Source organism: Hylobates moloch, unplaced genomic scaffold (assembly GCF_009828535.3).
Source record: "Hylobates moloch isolate HMO894 unplaced genomic scaffold, HMol_V3 SCAFFOLD_1, whole genome shotgun sequence".
Taxonomy (NCBI): Eukaryota; Metazoa; Chordata; class Mammalia; order Primates; family Hylobatidae; genus Hylobates; species Hylobates moloch.
Window position 1 is genome coordinate 8689031 of NW_026652276.1, and position 16453 is coordinate 8705483.

The 16453-nt window shown below is 52.6% G+C and overlaps 1 protein-coding gene across 1 annotated transcript in view; it reads right to left on the reverse strand.

The window, feature by feature from the left end:
• Positions 1 to 5069, reverse strand: part of LOC116809741 (phosphatidylinositol 3,4,5-trisphosphate 5-phosphatase 1-like) — a 109073-nt gene extending 104004 nt beyond the window's left edge. The window contains exon 1 of the mRNA XM_032753607.2: positions 4788 to 5069. Within this exon, the coding sequence (XP_032609498.1) occupies positions 4788 to 4921 (134 nt within the window). The 5' untranslated portion in view covers positions 4922 to 5069. The remainder of the gene's footprint in view (positions 1 to 4787) is intronic.
• Positions 5070 to 16453: the final 11384 nt, after the last annotated feature.

The following is a 16453-nucleotide window of genomic DNA, read 5'->3' on the forward strand; positions in this document are numbered from 1 at the left end:
GCAGAGGTTGCAGTGAGCCAAGATTGCACCACTGCACTCCAGCCTGGGCGACAGAGCAAGACTCTGTCAATAAAAACAAAACAAAACAAAAAAAAACATAAGAAGTGCTGATTGTGTTCATGAATTTATGAATTTAACCTACCAGGTAGACAAACATGCAAAGCACCAAAGCTAGAGCCTATCCCTGGACCCGAAGGACTTTTCTGGGGGGCCGAGCATAGGCACAGAAAACCTGGAGACTCCATTTTAACACGCTTGCTCTGCATCACTTCACATGGAAGATACAGTTAGTGAATGAAATACACAGGCCTTCCAGGGCACATCACCCCTTCCTGGTCTTGCATGCAGAGAGAAAACTCGGCACAGTTAGCCTTGGATAAAGCCCCTTGGCCTGCTTTCTGGTGTGAACCAGATGTCAGTAGCTCTGACTACTGCCTGGGCCAGCATTTTTTCCCACTGCTGTCAATATCAGATATGAAAAATAGTGCCTTATTGCATTTGCACAAAAATAATTAACAGTGTCTATTTTACTGAAGCTTCGAAAGGGAGACTTAGCCACTCGCTCACACCACAGCTTTCCAACTCTGTTGGACTCTCTGAGGTTGGGAGTTCCACCCTCCCAATTCCCTTCTCTGTGACTCCATCACCAGAAGTTCCCTCTCCAGGCTTTGCCCCGCCCCACACAGGCCACCTTATGGTCTCTGTTTCTCGCTTCCAGGAAGATCATGCATGCAAGTCCTGGCCCTGTTATTTGTTAGTCCTGTAAACTAGGCCTGTTCCATAAACTGCTCTGTGCCTCGGTTTCCCCATCTGTAAAGTGGGGATAATAGGACTTCCTTTGAAGGTCTTCGTGGACATCAAATGAGTCAGTATAAGCCTAGAATGGTGTCTGGCACATAGCTCTTTGGAAGTTGCCTGCTGTTATTAGGCAGAGCAGGTTGGTAACAACCTTCTGTTAGTGAAGCAAGGTCTGTCCAGTGCACTGTCTACACTGCCCCTGGGAAGGGGTGAGCCAGACCCTGCCATGGTGCCTGGGTGGCCTGTGGAAGGCCACATGTGGAGGGAAACCAAAACCACACTCTCAGCTGTGGCCAGACCAGGCATTGGGTTCTGAGCCAAAGGCAGCCACGTGCCTTCGCCTCCCCCATGAGGGAAGCCCCCTCTCTCTGGAGTGATTGGCTGGGAATGCCGCCCTCCTGGGCAACTCCAGGCTGGATGGCAGCCAGCTGAGCCAGCCACCCTAGGCCCGATCCCAGGCCCCGGCTCCTCCTTCAGAGAGGTCAGGGTGTATCCTGACGTTGGGCCTTTGATCACCTTTGCCTGTGCAGATTGCACAAGGGGATGCCGGCTCGGCTGACCCATGGACCCTTGCATTGACTGCCCCCATTCCCAAGGCATCTCTTCTTTGCAGCATAAGGCCCTGCCAGGTGTGCTGGCCCCTGCGTGGCAGGAGAGGGCATGAGCCTGACAGCTCTTAATGTCTCCCATCCACGATGTGCCCAACATCCCCTCAAGGCACCCACAGACTCCCCCCGGAGCAGGGCCAACTCTGCCGGGGGATTTGAGTAGGGACCAGGTGGGGACGACATAGGCCCTGCTTAGAAGAGCCCCTGGCTACAAGATGGCAGAGTTGGACTCAAACCAGGCAGCCATCTGCTGGAGTCTTCCCACTGCAACTCTCTGTGCCCCGAGATGGAGCCCAGGCTCCCTGTCAAGCAGGGCTTTCCAAGCTGCTGAGGTGAGATCAAAGCTTTCCTGCCCAGTGGTAGGTGACGGGGCTGACCTCTCTCGAGGAAATGCAGGGTTTGCTGGGTGTGGGCAGAATGCGCACTCCTAAGTCACGTGGGTGGCACTGAATTGCAGCCCTGTCTTTTGATGTCCAACCCCTGCTCAAGTCCATTTACATAATCAAATCCTGTTCTCTTTCCTGAGCACAAAGGCCCCTCCCTGGTGAGGAGACTCCAGGCACACTTGCCCAAACCATCAGGTGGAGACTCCTGGCCGTTGTCCCCTTGCCCACCAGAGGGGGCCTGGGAGGGAGTGCTGCCGGGGCCCAGGCAGGATGAGGTCAGGGCACCCGGGGGATCCGAGGGGCCACGGGGCAGGTATACTTTTCCCATGGACTTTGTTAGGGCAGGAGGGTGAACGTGTGGCTTCCTTCTGCAGTCACTTCTAGAGCAGGGTGGCTCCAGGCTTCCAGGGCTGGGGGGCAAAGCCTGCTACTTCTGCAGCCGCAGGAAACCCGGCTGCCCTGCACACCCCTCAGCCTGGGACTGCCTGCCTTTGCCGTCTCCGTCAGGCCACGGCGACTCTGCAGGGAACACAGAAAACTAAGGGTGGTAGGGTTTGTTTTTCAAGAAGTTCAATCTCTTTGCTTTAAATGACTGGCTTTTTTTTTTTTATGCCCTTCCTGCCTCTTTTGGTGTCAAAGGCTGCTTTCTTTCAAGAAATGAGGTGTTGGAAGGTGACAGTTTGTTATCATTCATTTAATTAGTTTTTAGTTTTAAAATCTCCGTAATTGGCAAAATCCAGGGTGGCAGCCATATGAAGCCTGCAGATGTGTGGAAAGTCTGCAGGTCCATAGCATCCCATGGCCTACAGTGGAGCCTGACCCTGCAGGAGGGGAAGCTTCCCACTCTGAGCAGAGGAGAAAGGGGAACCCTGAGCCCAGGGTTTGTCTGGCCAAGGGGTGGGGCTCCTGGTGTTTGCAGCCCAGCAGCCTCAGGATAGGAGGCTGATGAGGCTTCGGCTAAGGAGGATAGTGGACATCTGTAGGCACCACAGCTCCCTCTCTAAGGAGCAGACACTGCACACCCATCATGACTCTGAGAGTAACTCGGTGCAGACAAGGGTTCAGAGAGAAGAGGTGGAGGAAGGAATACGAGAACTGGCCTGGATCCCAGCAGTTTTGCCCCCAGCCAGCATGGTGGACAAAGGCCTCAGGCTCTCTGCACTCTGTCTACCCCCTGAAAAACCAGGGCTCTTGCACTAGAGCTTCTCCAAGGCCTCTCCAGCTCTGACTCTGGCTCAGGCTGATCCTAGGCGTTAAGATGCTCACAGCTTGGAGTCAGAGAGACCCACGCCTCATGTCTGTAACCTGAGCAACCACAAAGCAAGCCCTGGTCAAAGGGCTGCGGCGAAGGTTAACGAGATGGGGCCCTGGAAGCCCTCGGCTCAGCCAACACCAAACAGCCAGGACAAGATCCCACTGGGCCAGGAGAGAAATCCAAGTAATCCACATGGGCCGGGTGGAGTCAGACTGGGTTTGTGAGATGCCTAAGAGACTCTTACTGCCCCTTCTAAGGCCCCAGCAGCAGCAGGTCCCCATTGGGGAAGTCCAGGCAGCCTGGGCCTGCGTTCCTTCCCCTGAGGCATGAGAGAGGGGCACAGGAAACCAGTCTTTGGAGGTGGGGCTGCAGACTGTCAGCACAGGCCAGCGACCAGCTGTGAGCCTGGCTTGGTTTCCAGTGCCCCGGCTGACCCTGCAAACACTCTGGCTCCCCTTGCTTCTTTCTCCAGCCCCGCAAGGCTACAGGCATGCCCGGCTGGACTAGGAGCAGAAGAGGTTGGGCCACAGGCTGCTGCTCTCAGCTGCAGCCTCTGGGGGCACATGGCCGTGGCTTTGACTGTTGTCACTCACTTAACCTGCCAGGACCTCAGATTTCTCATCTGCAAAGTGGGGCTTTTAACAGGACCTTCACTTTAGGTTGTGGTGAGGATGAAATGGGCTAACAAATGCTTAGCACGGCAGGTCCCAGCTGTGAGTCAGTATTCAAAACAGGTCTGGGTTCATCACCCACTTCCCCTCCTGCCTGGAGAAGGGCAAGGCCCTGGCTGCTCGGGGGAACATTTCTGCCAGCCCAGGGATGGTACTTGAGACGTTCAGGTGGACACACCCTTCCCTGACTACACCCTGGCACTGCCTGAGGCCCCGGCAAAATGATTAGACCAAGAGCTGCAGGGCAAGGCCCTCCTATGATTAGACCAAGAGCTGCAGGGCAAGGGCCTCCTTCAGACACTGGACAGGAAGGGGGTTTTAGAAAGGAACCTTCAGCAAGTGGCTGGTTCCTCCATTGTTGGCACAGCTGGCACATTCAGTAACATCCCCAACCGGGCAGTGGGAGGAGTTGATGGTGACAGAGACCCAAATCGAGGGGGTGGGGGGCGGGCAGCGGTCACAGCCGAGTGCTCAGGAGAGAGAAAAGGCTGCTCGCTGCTGGTAACGGTGACTTCCTCTGCTCTCAGGCCCCTGAAAGCAGCTTCTGAGTGAACGGAAAGTCCATTCTTGATTAAACTCACCCCATACTCTTGGCTCGCCAAACAACAGCTGCTTCCAGGGGCCCGAAGCCTGGGTGCTCCAGGAAGGGTCCCCCTTGCCACCTTTGCTCTTCTCAGGGTTTCTGAGCTGGGCATCTTTGAGCTGATCTCTAACACACCCACCTCCACGGAGCCCTGAGCCTCCTCCTGGCTCAAAAAGCCCAAACTCCCTTCGGTCGGTCCCCAGACTCCAAGGAAGCCACAAGGTCCACACAGCTCATGGGAAGCTGGGGTGTAAGATCAGGCCTCAGAGTGGTTCTGACAGCTCCAAGGCTGCAAAACCTGCCACGAGACCAGCTCTCTGAAGTCCAAGGCCAAGGTCCAAGGACAAGCTCCATGACAGGGTGGTGGGGAAGTGTGCATGTCAGATCACTCTGTCCTGTGACATAAGAACAACCCATCCCAATGCTGGGCCCCCTCTAAGCTCCTCTGTCATCTCTGTGCCCGGGGAGGGAGCATGTCGTACTCACAGCACGCAGAGCGCGTATGCCCGGGAGATGGACTCGCTGGCACGCACGAGGAAGCTCCCGTCCTTGCCCGTCCTGGAGAGCAGCTCCTCCGCCTTGGAGCGAGTGATGTTGCCGTGGTTCCAGCAGGGGACCATGGTGGGCGTGGGCCTCCTCGGCCGGGCCGGCGGGCACCCCCAGGACCCACACACCACCGAGGGGAGCGGAGGTCCCTCCGCTGCAACCTGCCGCCTGTTGCCTCTTGGTGGCCTCGGCTGCTGCCACCAGCTTAACTGACTGACTTCCTGTTTCAGGCGCTCAGCGAGGGAAAGGAAACTGAGCTGCGGAGAACTTCCTCATTACAGAAACCAAGCGAGAGAGAGAGCGGGGCCGGGGGGGGCCCTGGCCGTCCAGCGTCCCCCACACCCTGCCACAGCTGCCGCGGCTCCCTCGCCTGCCCTCTCCTTCCTGGGAACAGGTCGCAGCCTACAATTGAAGTGTCCAGTGGCAGCTGAAGTCCCCTGGGTGGAATGACCGGCTCCAGAGACGTCAGGAGAGTTGTGGCCACTTCTGAAGACGCGTGGCCTAGCAGGCATGGGTGGGCCCCAGGAGTAGTTCTTCTGCGGCCGTGCTGACGCCCACGTGGGATGCCACACTCTAGACAGGACCCCGAGCCTTCTGCTCTCCCCCAGGGCTTTTCAACACCCACCCTGAACCTCCAAAACACCCAAGGGGGCACAGCTTCTCAACTGGGACTACGGCCTGCCCAGGACAGAGCAAACTTGAGGGGGAGGGGACAGTCGAGCCCCACCCCTCCCCCTTAGAGACTCCCAGCGGCCTGGGTGCTGGGAGACCTTGGCCGCCACCAGCCGAGGGCACCAAGGTCCAAGTGATGGCTCTGTGACCCCATTACGCTCATTCCCAGGGGCAGGTGGGTGCTGCATGGGCAGCACAGCTCTGATCCCTGCAGTCCAGCTTGGAGACACACAAAGGGAGCTTGGAGGGGATGTGGACCGTTTACAGCGGGAACATAGGCTGGGTTTGTCCCTGGGCTTCTCCAGGATGCTGGGGAAACAAGCTCGGAGAGGAGAAGCCCAAAGCCCCACAGGGCAGGCTGGCCACCTGGCCAAGGACAACACTGGGTGCTGAGTCCTGCATCTCAGCAGTCAGGGCGGCCGGTGGGACTGCACCGCCTCCAAGGCTGGGCATGGCCACGTTTGCTCACCACTCAAAGAGGAGCTGCCTCTCCAGGGACCGCCATCCAGGACCAGTCATTTCTGAGGGCTCTGCGGTGGACGCCGATCCCTCAGCCCCCAGACCTGGGCACCCTCCGTCTTTGGGTCAGGCTCACCAAGGCTGAAGGGGCACGTGTTGACCCGCTGCACAAAGAGTGCCCCCACCATCCCACATCCAGGCCTTGCCCTCCAGGACATGACAACAGACCCCCTCCAGGAAGAGGCACCAGCCAGGCAGCGCCACCACATTCAAGCTGTGGGAACCTGGTCAAGTTTCTTCTCTCTCTCAGCCTTGGTTTCTTCTTGTCTAACTTGAAGGACGCAGCTCATAAAGGAGCTCACATGTGCCCAGGGGCTCAACATGCGTCACACTGATGGTTGTCCCAGAACAGGGCCCCCAGCACTTCCCCGCTGAGCAACACGCATGGCAGGTGAGTCTGTAGGGCAGAAAAAGCACTCCCAGTCAAGGACCTCTGGCCAGGCCTGGAGCCAGGCGTGGGGACACACTGGTGATGGGAACTGGCCTCCACACTCCGGCCCTCCTGGAGCACGCCACCTCTGCAGCAGCCCAGCGTGGAGGCCTCCACTCAGCACCTGTCCACCCCCTCTTTATGGGGCCATCTCCTATGCCCCCACTGTGCACCTTCGCACCCTCCTCGCTTCCCTGCCGGCCTCCACTAACATCCATGAAGCCCTGGACCACGCCACCAGGAGGATCCATTTGCAATACTGGTCCCTTTACACCTCCACCCACTCATCTCTAGAGACCCCTACCACGCCAAGACTGCTCTACTCAGAGAGCTCCCCCAAACCCCCAGCCCCGCACCTCTCACACCTCTATTCCCACAGTCCTTGCCATTCCACAGAGTGAGATCCCCTGGCACACACGCCACACAGGCACGCACCCCTCATTTTTAAGACCCATCCCATCTTTGCTTCCTTTTCTACCCAATTGCCTGATCTATCCAGCATGGTCAGCTGGCTTGTCCCCCACCCTTCTGCCCTCCAGAAAATCCCAGTGTCTAGATCAGGGCTGCCCTTTTGGTGGGTGGATTTTTTCTTTTGTAGGTCTCCAGTCAATATAAATAATTTTAACATATTACAAAATTCACGAACTCATGTGAGGGATAGTGATTTATCAATGAAGACTTCAAATAATGGCTAGAGAGTGGCCAGGCACAGTGGCTTACACCTGTAATCCCAGCACTTTGGGAGGCTGAGGTGGGTAGATCACCTGAGGTCAGGAGTTTGAGACCAGCCTGGCTAACATGGTGAAACCCTGTCTCTACTAAAAAAAAAAAAAAAAATCATCCGGGTGTGGTACGTGCCTGTAATCACAGCTACAGCTACTTTGGAGGCTGAGGCAGGAGAATCGCTTGAACCCAGGAGGCAGAGATTGCAGTGAGCCGAGATCGCGCCACTGCACTCCAGCCTAGGCGATAGAGCGAGACTCCATCTCAAAAACAAAAAAAAATTTACTGTTCCAAATTTTACAGCATAAAGGTAGAACCACACATCTTCCAGCCATATTCTCTTGAGTGTATTAGGCCATAATCACTGCATTCCTATCTTGAGATCCCACTTGATGATGACTGCACCCCAGCCCTCCAAATACAAGAGCAGTCTCACTCTCCAGGGATGTCCGCCTGCATCTGGCTTGGCAAGACCAATGTGGAGAGCTCAGCATCACCACGTGGATGGGAGGTGGGAGATGATGCTGCTGGGAAGAGCCCATGGGTATATCGGTGCTGTGCAGCAATGTCCTCGAAAGACGTTGGAGGAGGCGGCTGCCTGATAGTGGACAGGAGCCTCCAGAAGGGACAAGGGACTCCAGCTGCTGCTGGCAGGGGTGAGGAAGTCCTAGACCACCTGCCACTATCCTTGCTGTCCTCAATGCTGGGGGCCACTCAAAGGAGGAACCTGCTCCCCAGGCTGTGCCCAGGAGCCACACCCAGCCATAGGGCCCCAGAGCGATTGCATAGTGTGAGTCTACACATTCCTTGGAGCATCTGGTCAATCTCACCCAAGGGGCAGAGGCTTGGAAAGCAGCTGAGGGGAAGAAGTGGGGTCGGACTCACTCATGTGATCCTAGGTCCAGACTGGGGCACCTGCCCAAAGGCACTGCTAGCCCTGGCAAGCCCCAGGCCCCATCAGGGGACTTGAACAATTTCTGGGAAAGCTGGGCAGTGAGAAGCATCAGGGTGGTCTGGCAGGCACCTGGTCATGGGCACTCAGCCAACTCTAGAAGCTCCAGGAAGAACAGACAGGCCTCAGTGCTGAAGAGGAGGGCTGACGTGGCAGGGCCAAGGCATAGGAGAGATTCTGCTTTGGAAACCTTGAGTGAGGGCAGGTCACAGGAAGGTTTGAGTCTCAGGACAGGGTCAGGGCAGGCTGGGAGAGAGGCACAATGGAGACACCAAGCTTCTTGTCCAGGGATCCTTCCACCCTGGACAAGAAACAGAAAGAATTTCAGGGTCTGAGAAGGGACTGAGCCAGGAGAGGGGAGGCAGTGGTCAATATATACTGTGTATATATATGTGTGTGTGTGTGTGTGTGTGTGTATACACATACACACGCACATTACATTATATATATATAGTGTGTGTGTATATATATATACACACACACATTATATATATATAATATATATCTAATATAAAATGTTAACAGATATACAATATATCTAAGCATTTGTCACTGTACTTCCCTTCCCCTCCTGTGTTCATTGAAGCCCTTTACTATGCCCCAGGGCTCCCACTCTCCCCCAGCCTGGGTGGATAGATAGATATCACTCATGGCTTGGGGTGCAGGGGCTGAAAGTGTTCACTCACTGAGTGCTAAAAGCAAAGGGAGCACTGATGGTTAATTTTATGTCAAGTTGGCTGGGCCTCAGGACCCAGATATTTGGTCGACATTATTCTAGATGTCTCTCTGAAGGTATTTTTTAGATGACATGAACATTTAAGTCAGTAGACTTTGAGTAAAGCAATTCCTGTGTGTAGGCCTCATCCAATAAGCTGAAGGTCTTAATAGAAAAAGACTGGCTTCCTCCAAAGAGTGAATTTGCCGGTAGATTGCCTATGGACTCGAGCCGCAGCAGCAACTCTTCCCTGGGTCTCCAGCCTGCCAGCTCACTCTACAGACTTTGCACTTGCTAGCCTTGACCATCCTATGAGCCAATTCCATAAATATCTATCTATCTATCTATCTGTCCACTTGTGTATCTCTCCAGCCATCCATCTCTAGCCATCTATGTATCTAGCCATCTATCTATCTAGCCATCCACCTATCTATCCACCTATCTATCCATCTATCTATCCATCTATTTATCTATCTAGCCATCTGTCTATCTATCCATCTAGCCACTATCTATCTAGTCATCTATGTATCTAGCCATCCATCTATCTATCCAGCCATTTATCTAGCTATCTAGCTAACCATCCATCCATCTATCTAGCCAAATACCTATCCATCTATCTAGCCACTATCTATCTAGCCATCTGTCTATCTAGCCATCCATCTGTCTAGCCATCTGTCTATCTATTGTCTATCTATTGATCTATAAATCTATCGATCTGCCTATTTAGTCATCTATCTAGCCATCTATTTATCCATCTATCTATCTAGCCATCTGTCTATGTATCTAGCCATCTATCTATCTATCTAACCATCTATCTATTTAGCCATCTATCTATCTATCCATCTATGTAGCCATCTATCTATCTAGCCATCTATCTAGCCATCCATGTAGCCATCCATCTATCTATTTAGCCATCTACCTATCTATCTAGCCATCTATCTCCCTATCTATCTAGCCATCTATCTCCCTATCTATCTATCTATCTATCTGCTTATCTATCTGCTTCTCTGAAGAACCCTGATTAATAGAAGGGCAAATACTTGACCGTGAAGTTAGAAATTTGCTCACTGGCTGGCGTGATCAATAGTGAACTTCCCTCATCTTCAGACCTGATAATAAGACATGCTTCGCTGGAGAAGGGAGCAGTCACTCACAGGGAGCCTCCTGGGATCAAGCACCACTGTTCCCCTCCCAAGGAGCCCAGGGCAGGTGGGTCAGCCCCCAGGCTCCTGCTTCCTGCCACTGAGGAAGACCAGCTGGGAAAACCAGTCAAAAGCAGGAGCCAGCACCTTATTCACAGTTTGTTAAGAAGGATGGATGCTCTCCTGTGTCCTGAGGATTTACCGTGCCCACATCGGCCCCTTTCAAATCAAAGGCCAAGGTCGCTTACTGAGATGGTGGAAGAGGAGGGCAAGTCCCAGCCCCTGACTAGGATGAAGGGAGACTGTCCCACTGGAGACATCTGGCAGAGCTGGAACACTCCCAAACCTAGCGGATCATGATCCCTTAACATCTGCCAGAAAAGGATTTCTTCCCACCCAGCTCTCTCTCTCCCTGCCCAGCCTTTCTCTCTCTCTCTCTCTCTCTCTCTCCATCCCTCTCTTTCCACAGTTGTTTTTGGAGCTCTGTCAAGATACCAGGCTCCACCAGCCTGCCTTTCCGTTTCCAGTTCCTTTTCTGCTACCGGCATCTTGACATTTCCAGATCCACCCAAGACCCTGCAGGCACAAATTTCATTCAGATTTGCAGAGCTAGTGGCCGCAGTCTTCTGAATTCCTGACGGACTTTGCCAGAGACCATCCATCTATGAGGCCCCACGGCTTCCTGGGGCTTGGTGCATCCCCAACAATGGGAAGGCGACGTCTCAAATCACGGCACCCTCCACCCCATTCCCTGTTCTGCGCCTCTGATAAGCTCCATTTTAGTGCTGTAAATCAGACTCTGAATTAGACACGCAGGAACAAGGCTGGGGTCCAAATCTCAGCTTTACCATGACTATTTAGCATCTCTGGATTGGTTTGCATCTCTGCAAAGCGATAGTGACAGCCTGTTGAAGAATGTCTGGGAAGTTATGTAATGTGTCTGGCACCAGGTAGGTGCTCACGATGAGGCAGGTCTCCCAGGCGGCCCCCTGACTAGCTCCTGAAGGGCCGAGCTTCGGTGGGCTCCTGGGGGCTCCAGCGGGCAGCTGGCATCAGTGACCTTCGCCACTGGTTTAACAACCCAATTCTAGAAGAGAACTCTTTACCTGCGACTACAAAGAACATGAACGGGTCCGGGTCTGCGCCTTGTGACTCCCGGCCACCAGGTGGCGCTGCACTCTGGCCTCCCCCTGGGACCAGAGCCGGGAACATCGCTGACAGGCACAGGGGCGGTCCCCAAGGAGTCCAAGGGCCCATGGAGTCCATAAGTGCCCAAGAACATCTGTGAACACCGAAGGCCTGGCAGCGGGCATCTCCTGTTTCACTGAAGATGCCGGAAAATCAAATGGGCTTGAACGAAAACAAGGAGAATTAGGATTGACTTTGGGAAGAATTGGGTGAGAGGAAACCATGTCCAAAAAGCCAACATATGTCTCTTGTCAAGATTCTTAAGGACAGAGGAAAATATTCTAATACAATGTTAAGTGAAAAAACAAATCAAGGCCGGGCACAGTGGCTCACACCTGTAATCCCAGCACTTTGGGAGGCCGAGGTGAACAGATCTCCTGAAGTCAGGAGTTCAAGAACAGCCTGGCCAACATAGAAAACCCTACTAAAAATCCAAAAATTAGCCAGGTATGGTGACGGGCACCCGAAGTCCCAGCTACTCGGGAGGCTGAGGAAGGAGAATCGCTTGAATCCGGGAGGTGGAGGTTGCAGTGAGCCGAGATCATACCACTGCACTCCAGCCTGTGCGACAGAGCGAGACTCCATCTCAAAACAAACAAACAAATCAAGAAACCAAACGGGAATATATTACGATTCCAACTATGGAAAAAGCTCTATCCTGGAAAGACACCGAAGGTGAACACGGTTGAGTTACGCGGCATATCCACGAGCAATTTTTTTTCTTCTATCTACTTTTCCAGCTTTCCTTTACTGCCCACATACTACTTTTGTCATAATAAAAATTAAATAAAAAGAGAACTCCAGCTCGAGGTAGTGTGTGTAAAATCCTGCTGGAAGCATTTTGTTTTGTGTGGATGGCTGGTTGTATCCTGGGAGACTCTTCCCCCATCATTCCTCTCAGGATTCCTAAGAAAGAGACCACTTTTCTCTCCTTAACCTTTTTTTTTAATTGTAAAGTAACATGTGCACATAGTAACATGTTATTTAACATGCTCAAAAGGGTTTGTAATAAAAAGTAAGTTTTCCTGCCATTCCAGACCCCAGATCCATTTCTCCAGGGCCAATGTCTTGTGCAGTCTTTCAAAGTTTTCTATGCATATACAACCCGATTTTTGCAGGGCCCCCCTTTTTAAATACTCTATTATGTGCCTTTCATTTTTCACTTCAGATTTCTGGACATTTCCTGGAGCTAGTTTATATCTACCACATTCTTTTAAAGATACTACTATTCTATATCATAACATGGTGCATTTTACCAGTCTCCTCTCCCTGGACACATAGATTCCAGGGTTTTTTTGGTTTTGTTTTTGTTTTTGAGATGGGGTCTGGCTCTGTTGCCCAGGCTGGAGTGCAGTGGTGAGATCTTGGCTCACTGTAACCTCCACCTCCCAGGCTCAAGCCATTCTCATACTTCAGCCTCCTGAGTAGCTGGGACTACAGGCATGTGCCACCATGCCCAGCTATTTTTTGTATTTTTAGTAGAGATGGGGTTTCATCATGTTGGCCAGGCTGGTCTCAAACTCCTGACCTCAAGTGATCCGCCCCCCTCAGCCTCCCAAAGATTCCAGTTTTTAGTTAGTCTATCTGCAAGAAAAATCCCTAGAAGAGGAACGAGTGTTCAACGGTTGTGTGCATTTTTAGTTTTGATTAGTTATGCCATATTGTCTTCCAAAGTGGTTGCACCAATTTACATACCTACTGTTGATGATAACTGGGGCTTAATATTTTCTAAAACTCAGAGGGGCAATTCTGGAGTGTCCTACTTTAAGAAAGTGACATGGACGAAAATCCTACTTATGAAACAGGTTTTTAAAAAACAAGCCCTGGGGACTTTTATTTCAAAGGAATTCTTGACATTCATTACAATATTGATTTAAGAATGAGCTCTCTCCTTGCATTTGAACTTTTAGGAAAATGTATAAATACGTTCCCTTTCCAGAAAGCTGTCTGGATCTGTTTCTTGCACTGAACATGAAGGGGCCAAGCCCATGGCCTCTTGGCAGCTTTGTTGCAGTTAAGCCCACACCTGGGATGTGAAGCAAGGCAGGCCTGTGATCCCCACCCCCACCACTGCGACTGCCCCACCCTACCCCTGTGGAGTGCCCTTGTTGCCACAGCAACCACCCCTCTCCTGGCTCTCCACCCCCAGAGTCAGATTTTACAAATTCTAGGGACAGCAACTCTCAGCAACACTCCCCTGAGCCAGACCCTGAGCCCAGCCATTGCCGGCACGGGCCAGTCTACCACGGCCGCCACGCCCCAGGCCCCGGCGCCTCATCCAACCTCCGTTCTGGCCTCGAGCACTTCCCAGGCATGAATCATGACCGCCTCCCTTGGCAGGGCCCACTACCATGCTTCCTAAATGCAGCTCCTGCCAACAGCCACTCTTTCCGTGGCAATTACGTGGCAGCTTCTTCCCAGCTCCACGTTCTGTTCCTTTTCCTCTCTGCTTCAGCCAGCGGTTCTCTGAACTAATGTGCCAAAACAAACAAACAAACAAACACCCCACCTCGTTGGTCCCAGCTTCGTTCCCATCAGAATCTGCTTCCCAGCATGCTCTTCCTCCCGCTCCCTCCTCCTACTTGGCCGGACTGGATCTCAAGAAGCCCCAGGTTTTCCTGACTGCATCCTCGCCAGCTCCTACAACTATGGGGAAACATTTCTGAAATGCCTCCCCACTCTTGCCCTTCCAGCCACTATCCCTGCCACCACCCCCACCCGGAAGCATCACCTCTTCCCTGGACCATTCCAGCCTTGCGGGCTACCCAAAGCACGCGTCTTTCTCTGACACTCCGCCACTCCACAGCATATCAGCACTCCTCTATCCCCCCCCCCCCGCCCCACCCCCTGCCCTAGCCTGCACAACCTGCCTGCTCTTCTCTTAGAGCCTTTTCCTATCACGACTTGCACTATTTTGTGTGCACCTCTCTTCTCCCCTCATTAGATTCTCACCTCCGGGAGAATGCAGATCTGTCTTGTTCATTGCACGCTGCAGCAGCATCCAGCTCGTGCTGCCAGGCAGTACGCACCTGTCTTTGTCAGCTCAGGCTGCCATAACTAAGCACCATAGACTGGATGGCTTCAGCAACAGGCATTTATCTTTCATAAGTCTGGAGGCTGGAAGCCCAAGATCGAAGTGCCAGCATGGTCATGCTCTGAGGAGGGCTCTCGCCCTGACTTGCAGGTGGCCGCCTTCTCACCATGTCCTCCTGTGGCCTTCCCTTCTCTCCTCCTCTTTTTCTATGGCCACCAACCCTGTCAGGTTAGGACTCCATCCTTATGACCTCATTTAACTTTAATTACCTCCTAAAAGCCCAATCTCCAAATACAGTCATACTGGAGGTCAGGATTTCAGTATATGAATTTCAGGGGGCGGGACATAACTCCCCTAAAGTAGCCAGTACCAGTCCATAGCAGTACCCAATAAACATGTGTTGAATTAATAAAAATGGCCAATATCTATCTACCAGCTAACCATGTGGAAGCACTGCTATGCTCTCTACACGAGGTGCCTTGCTCAATCCTCATGGACAACCCACAAAGGGAAATCCTATTATTATGTCTATTTTACTGGCAGGGAAATTGAGACCAGAGAGGTTAAATAAATTGCCTGCAAGTTAGTGGCAGACCTGAGAGTCTAGCTTACATCTGCTTGATCCCAAAACCTCTGTATACCTCTGCTACACATCTTGAGTTAAATGAGCTGGAACTTCTGCACTGGGCTCTGCAATGCGTAGGGCCTAGAGCCTCTGGCCTGCTCACCTATACTCTCCCCTGAATCCTCTCCTGTCTGGAAGCCTCTTGGTCTCCCACTGTTACTTTTACACAGACCATTATTGGAATTAGCACAGATAAAGAAATTACTGGGTCTAGGCCCAATGGGCTGGTCCCCAGCACACAGGAGTGTCAGATGACCGTTTTCAGGGTCCTTGGAGATGCATGTGGCATGGAGATTTGGAGGAAATTCCCTCTGGAACAGAAGCATGGCTCTCACCCTACCTTCTGGGTTTTTATTGTGAACTCAAGGATGGCTTGATGAGGCTGGGCGCAGTGGCTCACACCTGTAATCCCAACACTTTGGGAGGCTGAGGCGGGTGATCACTTGAGGTCAGGAGTTTCAGACCAGTTTGGCCAACATGGAGAAACCCTGTCTCTACTAAAAATACAAAAATTAGCTGAGCATTGTAGCAGTTGCCTGCAATCCCAGCTACTCAGGAGGCTGAAGCAGAAGAATTGCTTGAACCCAGGAGGCAGAAGTTGCAGTGAGCCAGGATCTTGCCACTGCACTCTAGCCTGTGCAACACAGGGAGACTCCTTCTCAACAAAACAAAACAAAACAAAACAAAACAAAACAAAACAAAACAAAACAAAAAGATGGCTTGAAGCACACTTGCTGGAGGTGTGGGAGAGGGAACCAGGGCCGGGGTGGTGGTTAAACCTGTCAAACTGCACATCCCACCCCACCCAGCGGTAATTGGTCTCATTGCAATTGTGACCTAGTTAATCTCTCAAATCTTCAGGTCCAGATCTTCAGTTTGCAATCCTGACTGCAAAGAACTTTGCAGATTCACCCTAAAGCCTCCCGTTCATCCCGTGACACCCCTGCTGAGTGATTCCAACAGCTGCTTACTGCCTGTAGGACAAAGTGGGAAATCCTTAACAGTACTTACAAGACTGGAATCTGACCATTTCCTGACTTTTTCTTATTTCCATCCCACCCCTGAGAACTTGGCAGGAGTCCTTACTCCATACCTGGATCCAGCACCTTCTGCCAACTCTACCCATTGTAGCTGCAGCCCAGGGAGCGCCAGCAACTCAAACCTTAGCCTCCCAATCACAATCCAGCCCTCGGGCTGTGATTGCTTCCCCTTTCATCTCTGGCCAGCCCCAAGCCCTGCCCTGACCACCTCCTGTTCCCTCCTCTCCATCACACACATCTCCACAACCTTTGTCCTCCCCATGCCCCTCAACTCCCTCACAGTTCCTTCTTCTCCCGCCACACCCAGCCAGAAGGGGCTGCTGATGTGGCCAGAGAAATGCCCCTGCCAGGCAGCACAGCCCAGGACAAAACCCACGGCTTCCCACTAGCATGGAGACCAGAGCCTTCCAGCTTCTCTCCTGCCTTCTCTGCTGGCTGCAGCACCAAAGCCTGCATTTTTCCAGTGGACCCTGCTTCCCTACCTCACCTCCCCACGCTCCTCAGGCTAGCTCACTTCCAGAAGCCACCAAACATTAAAGCCCCTCACTATTCTGCCCACAGATGCT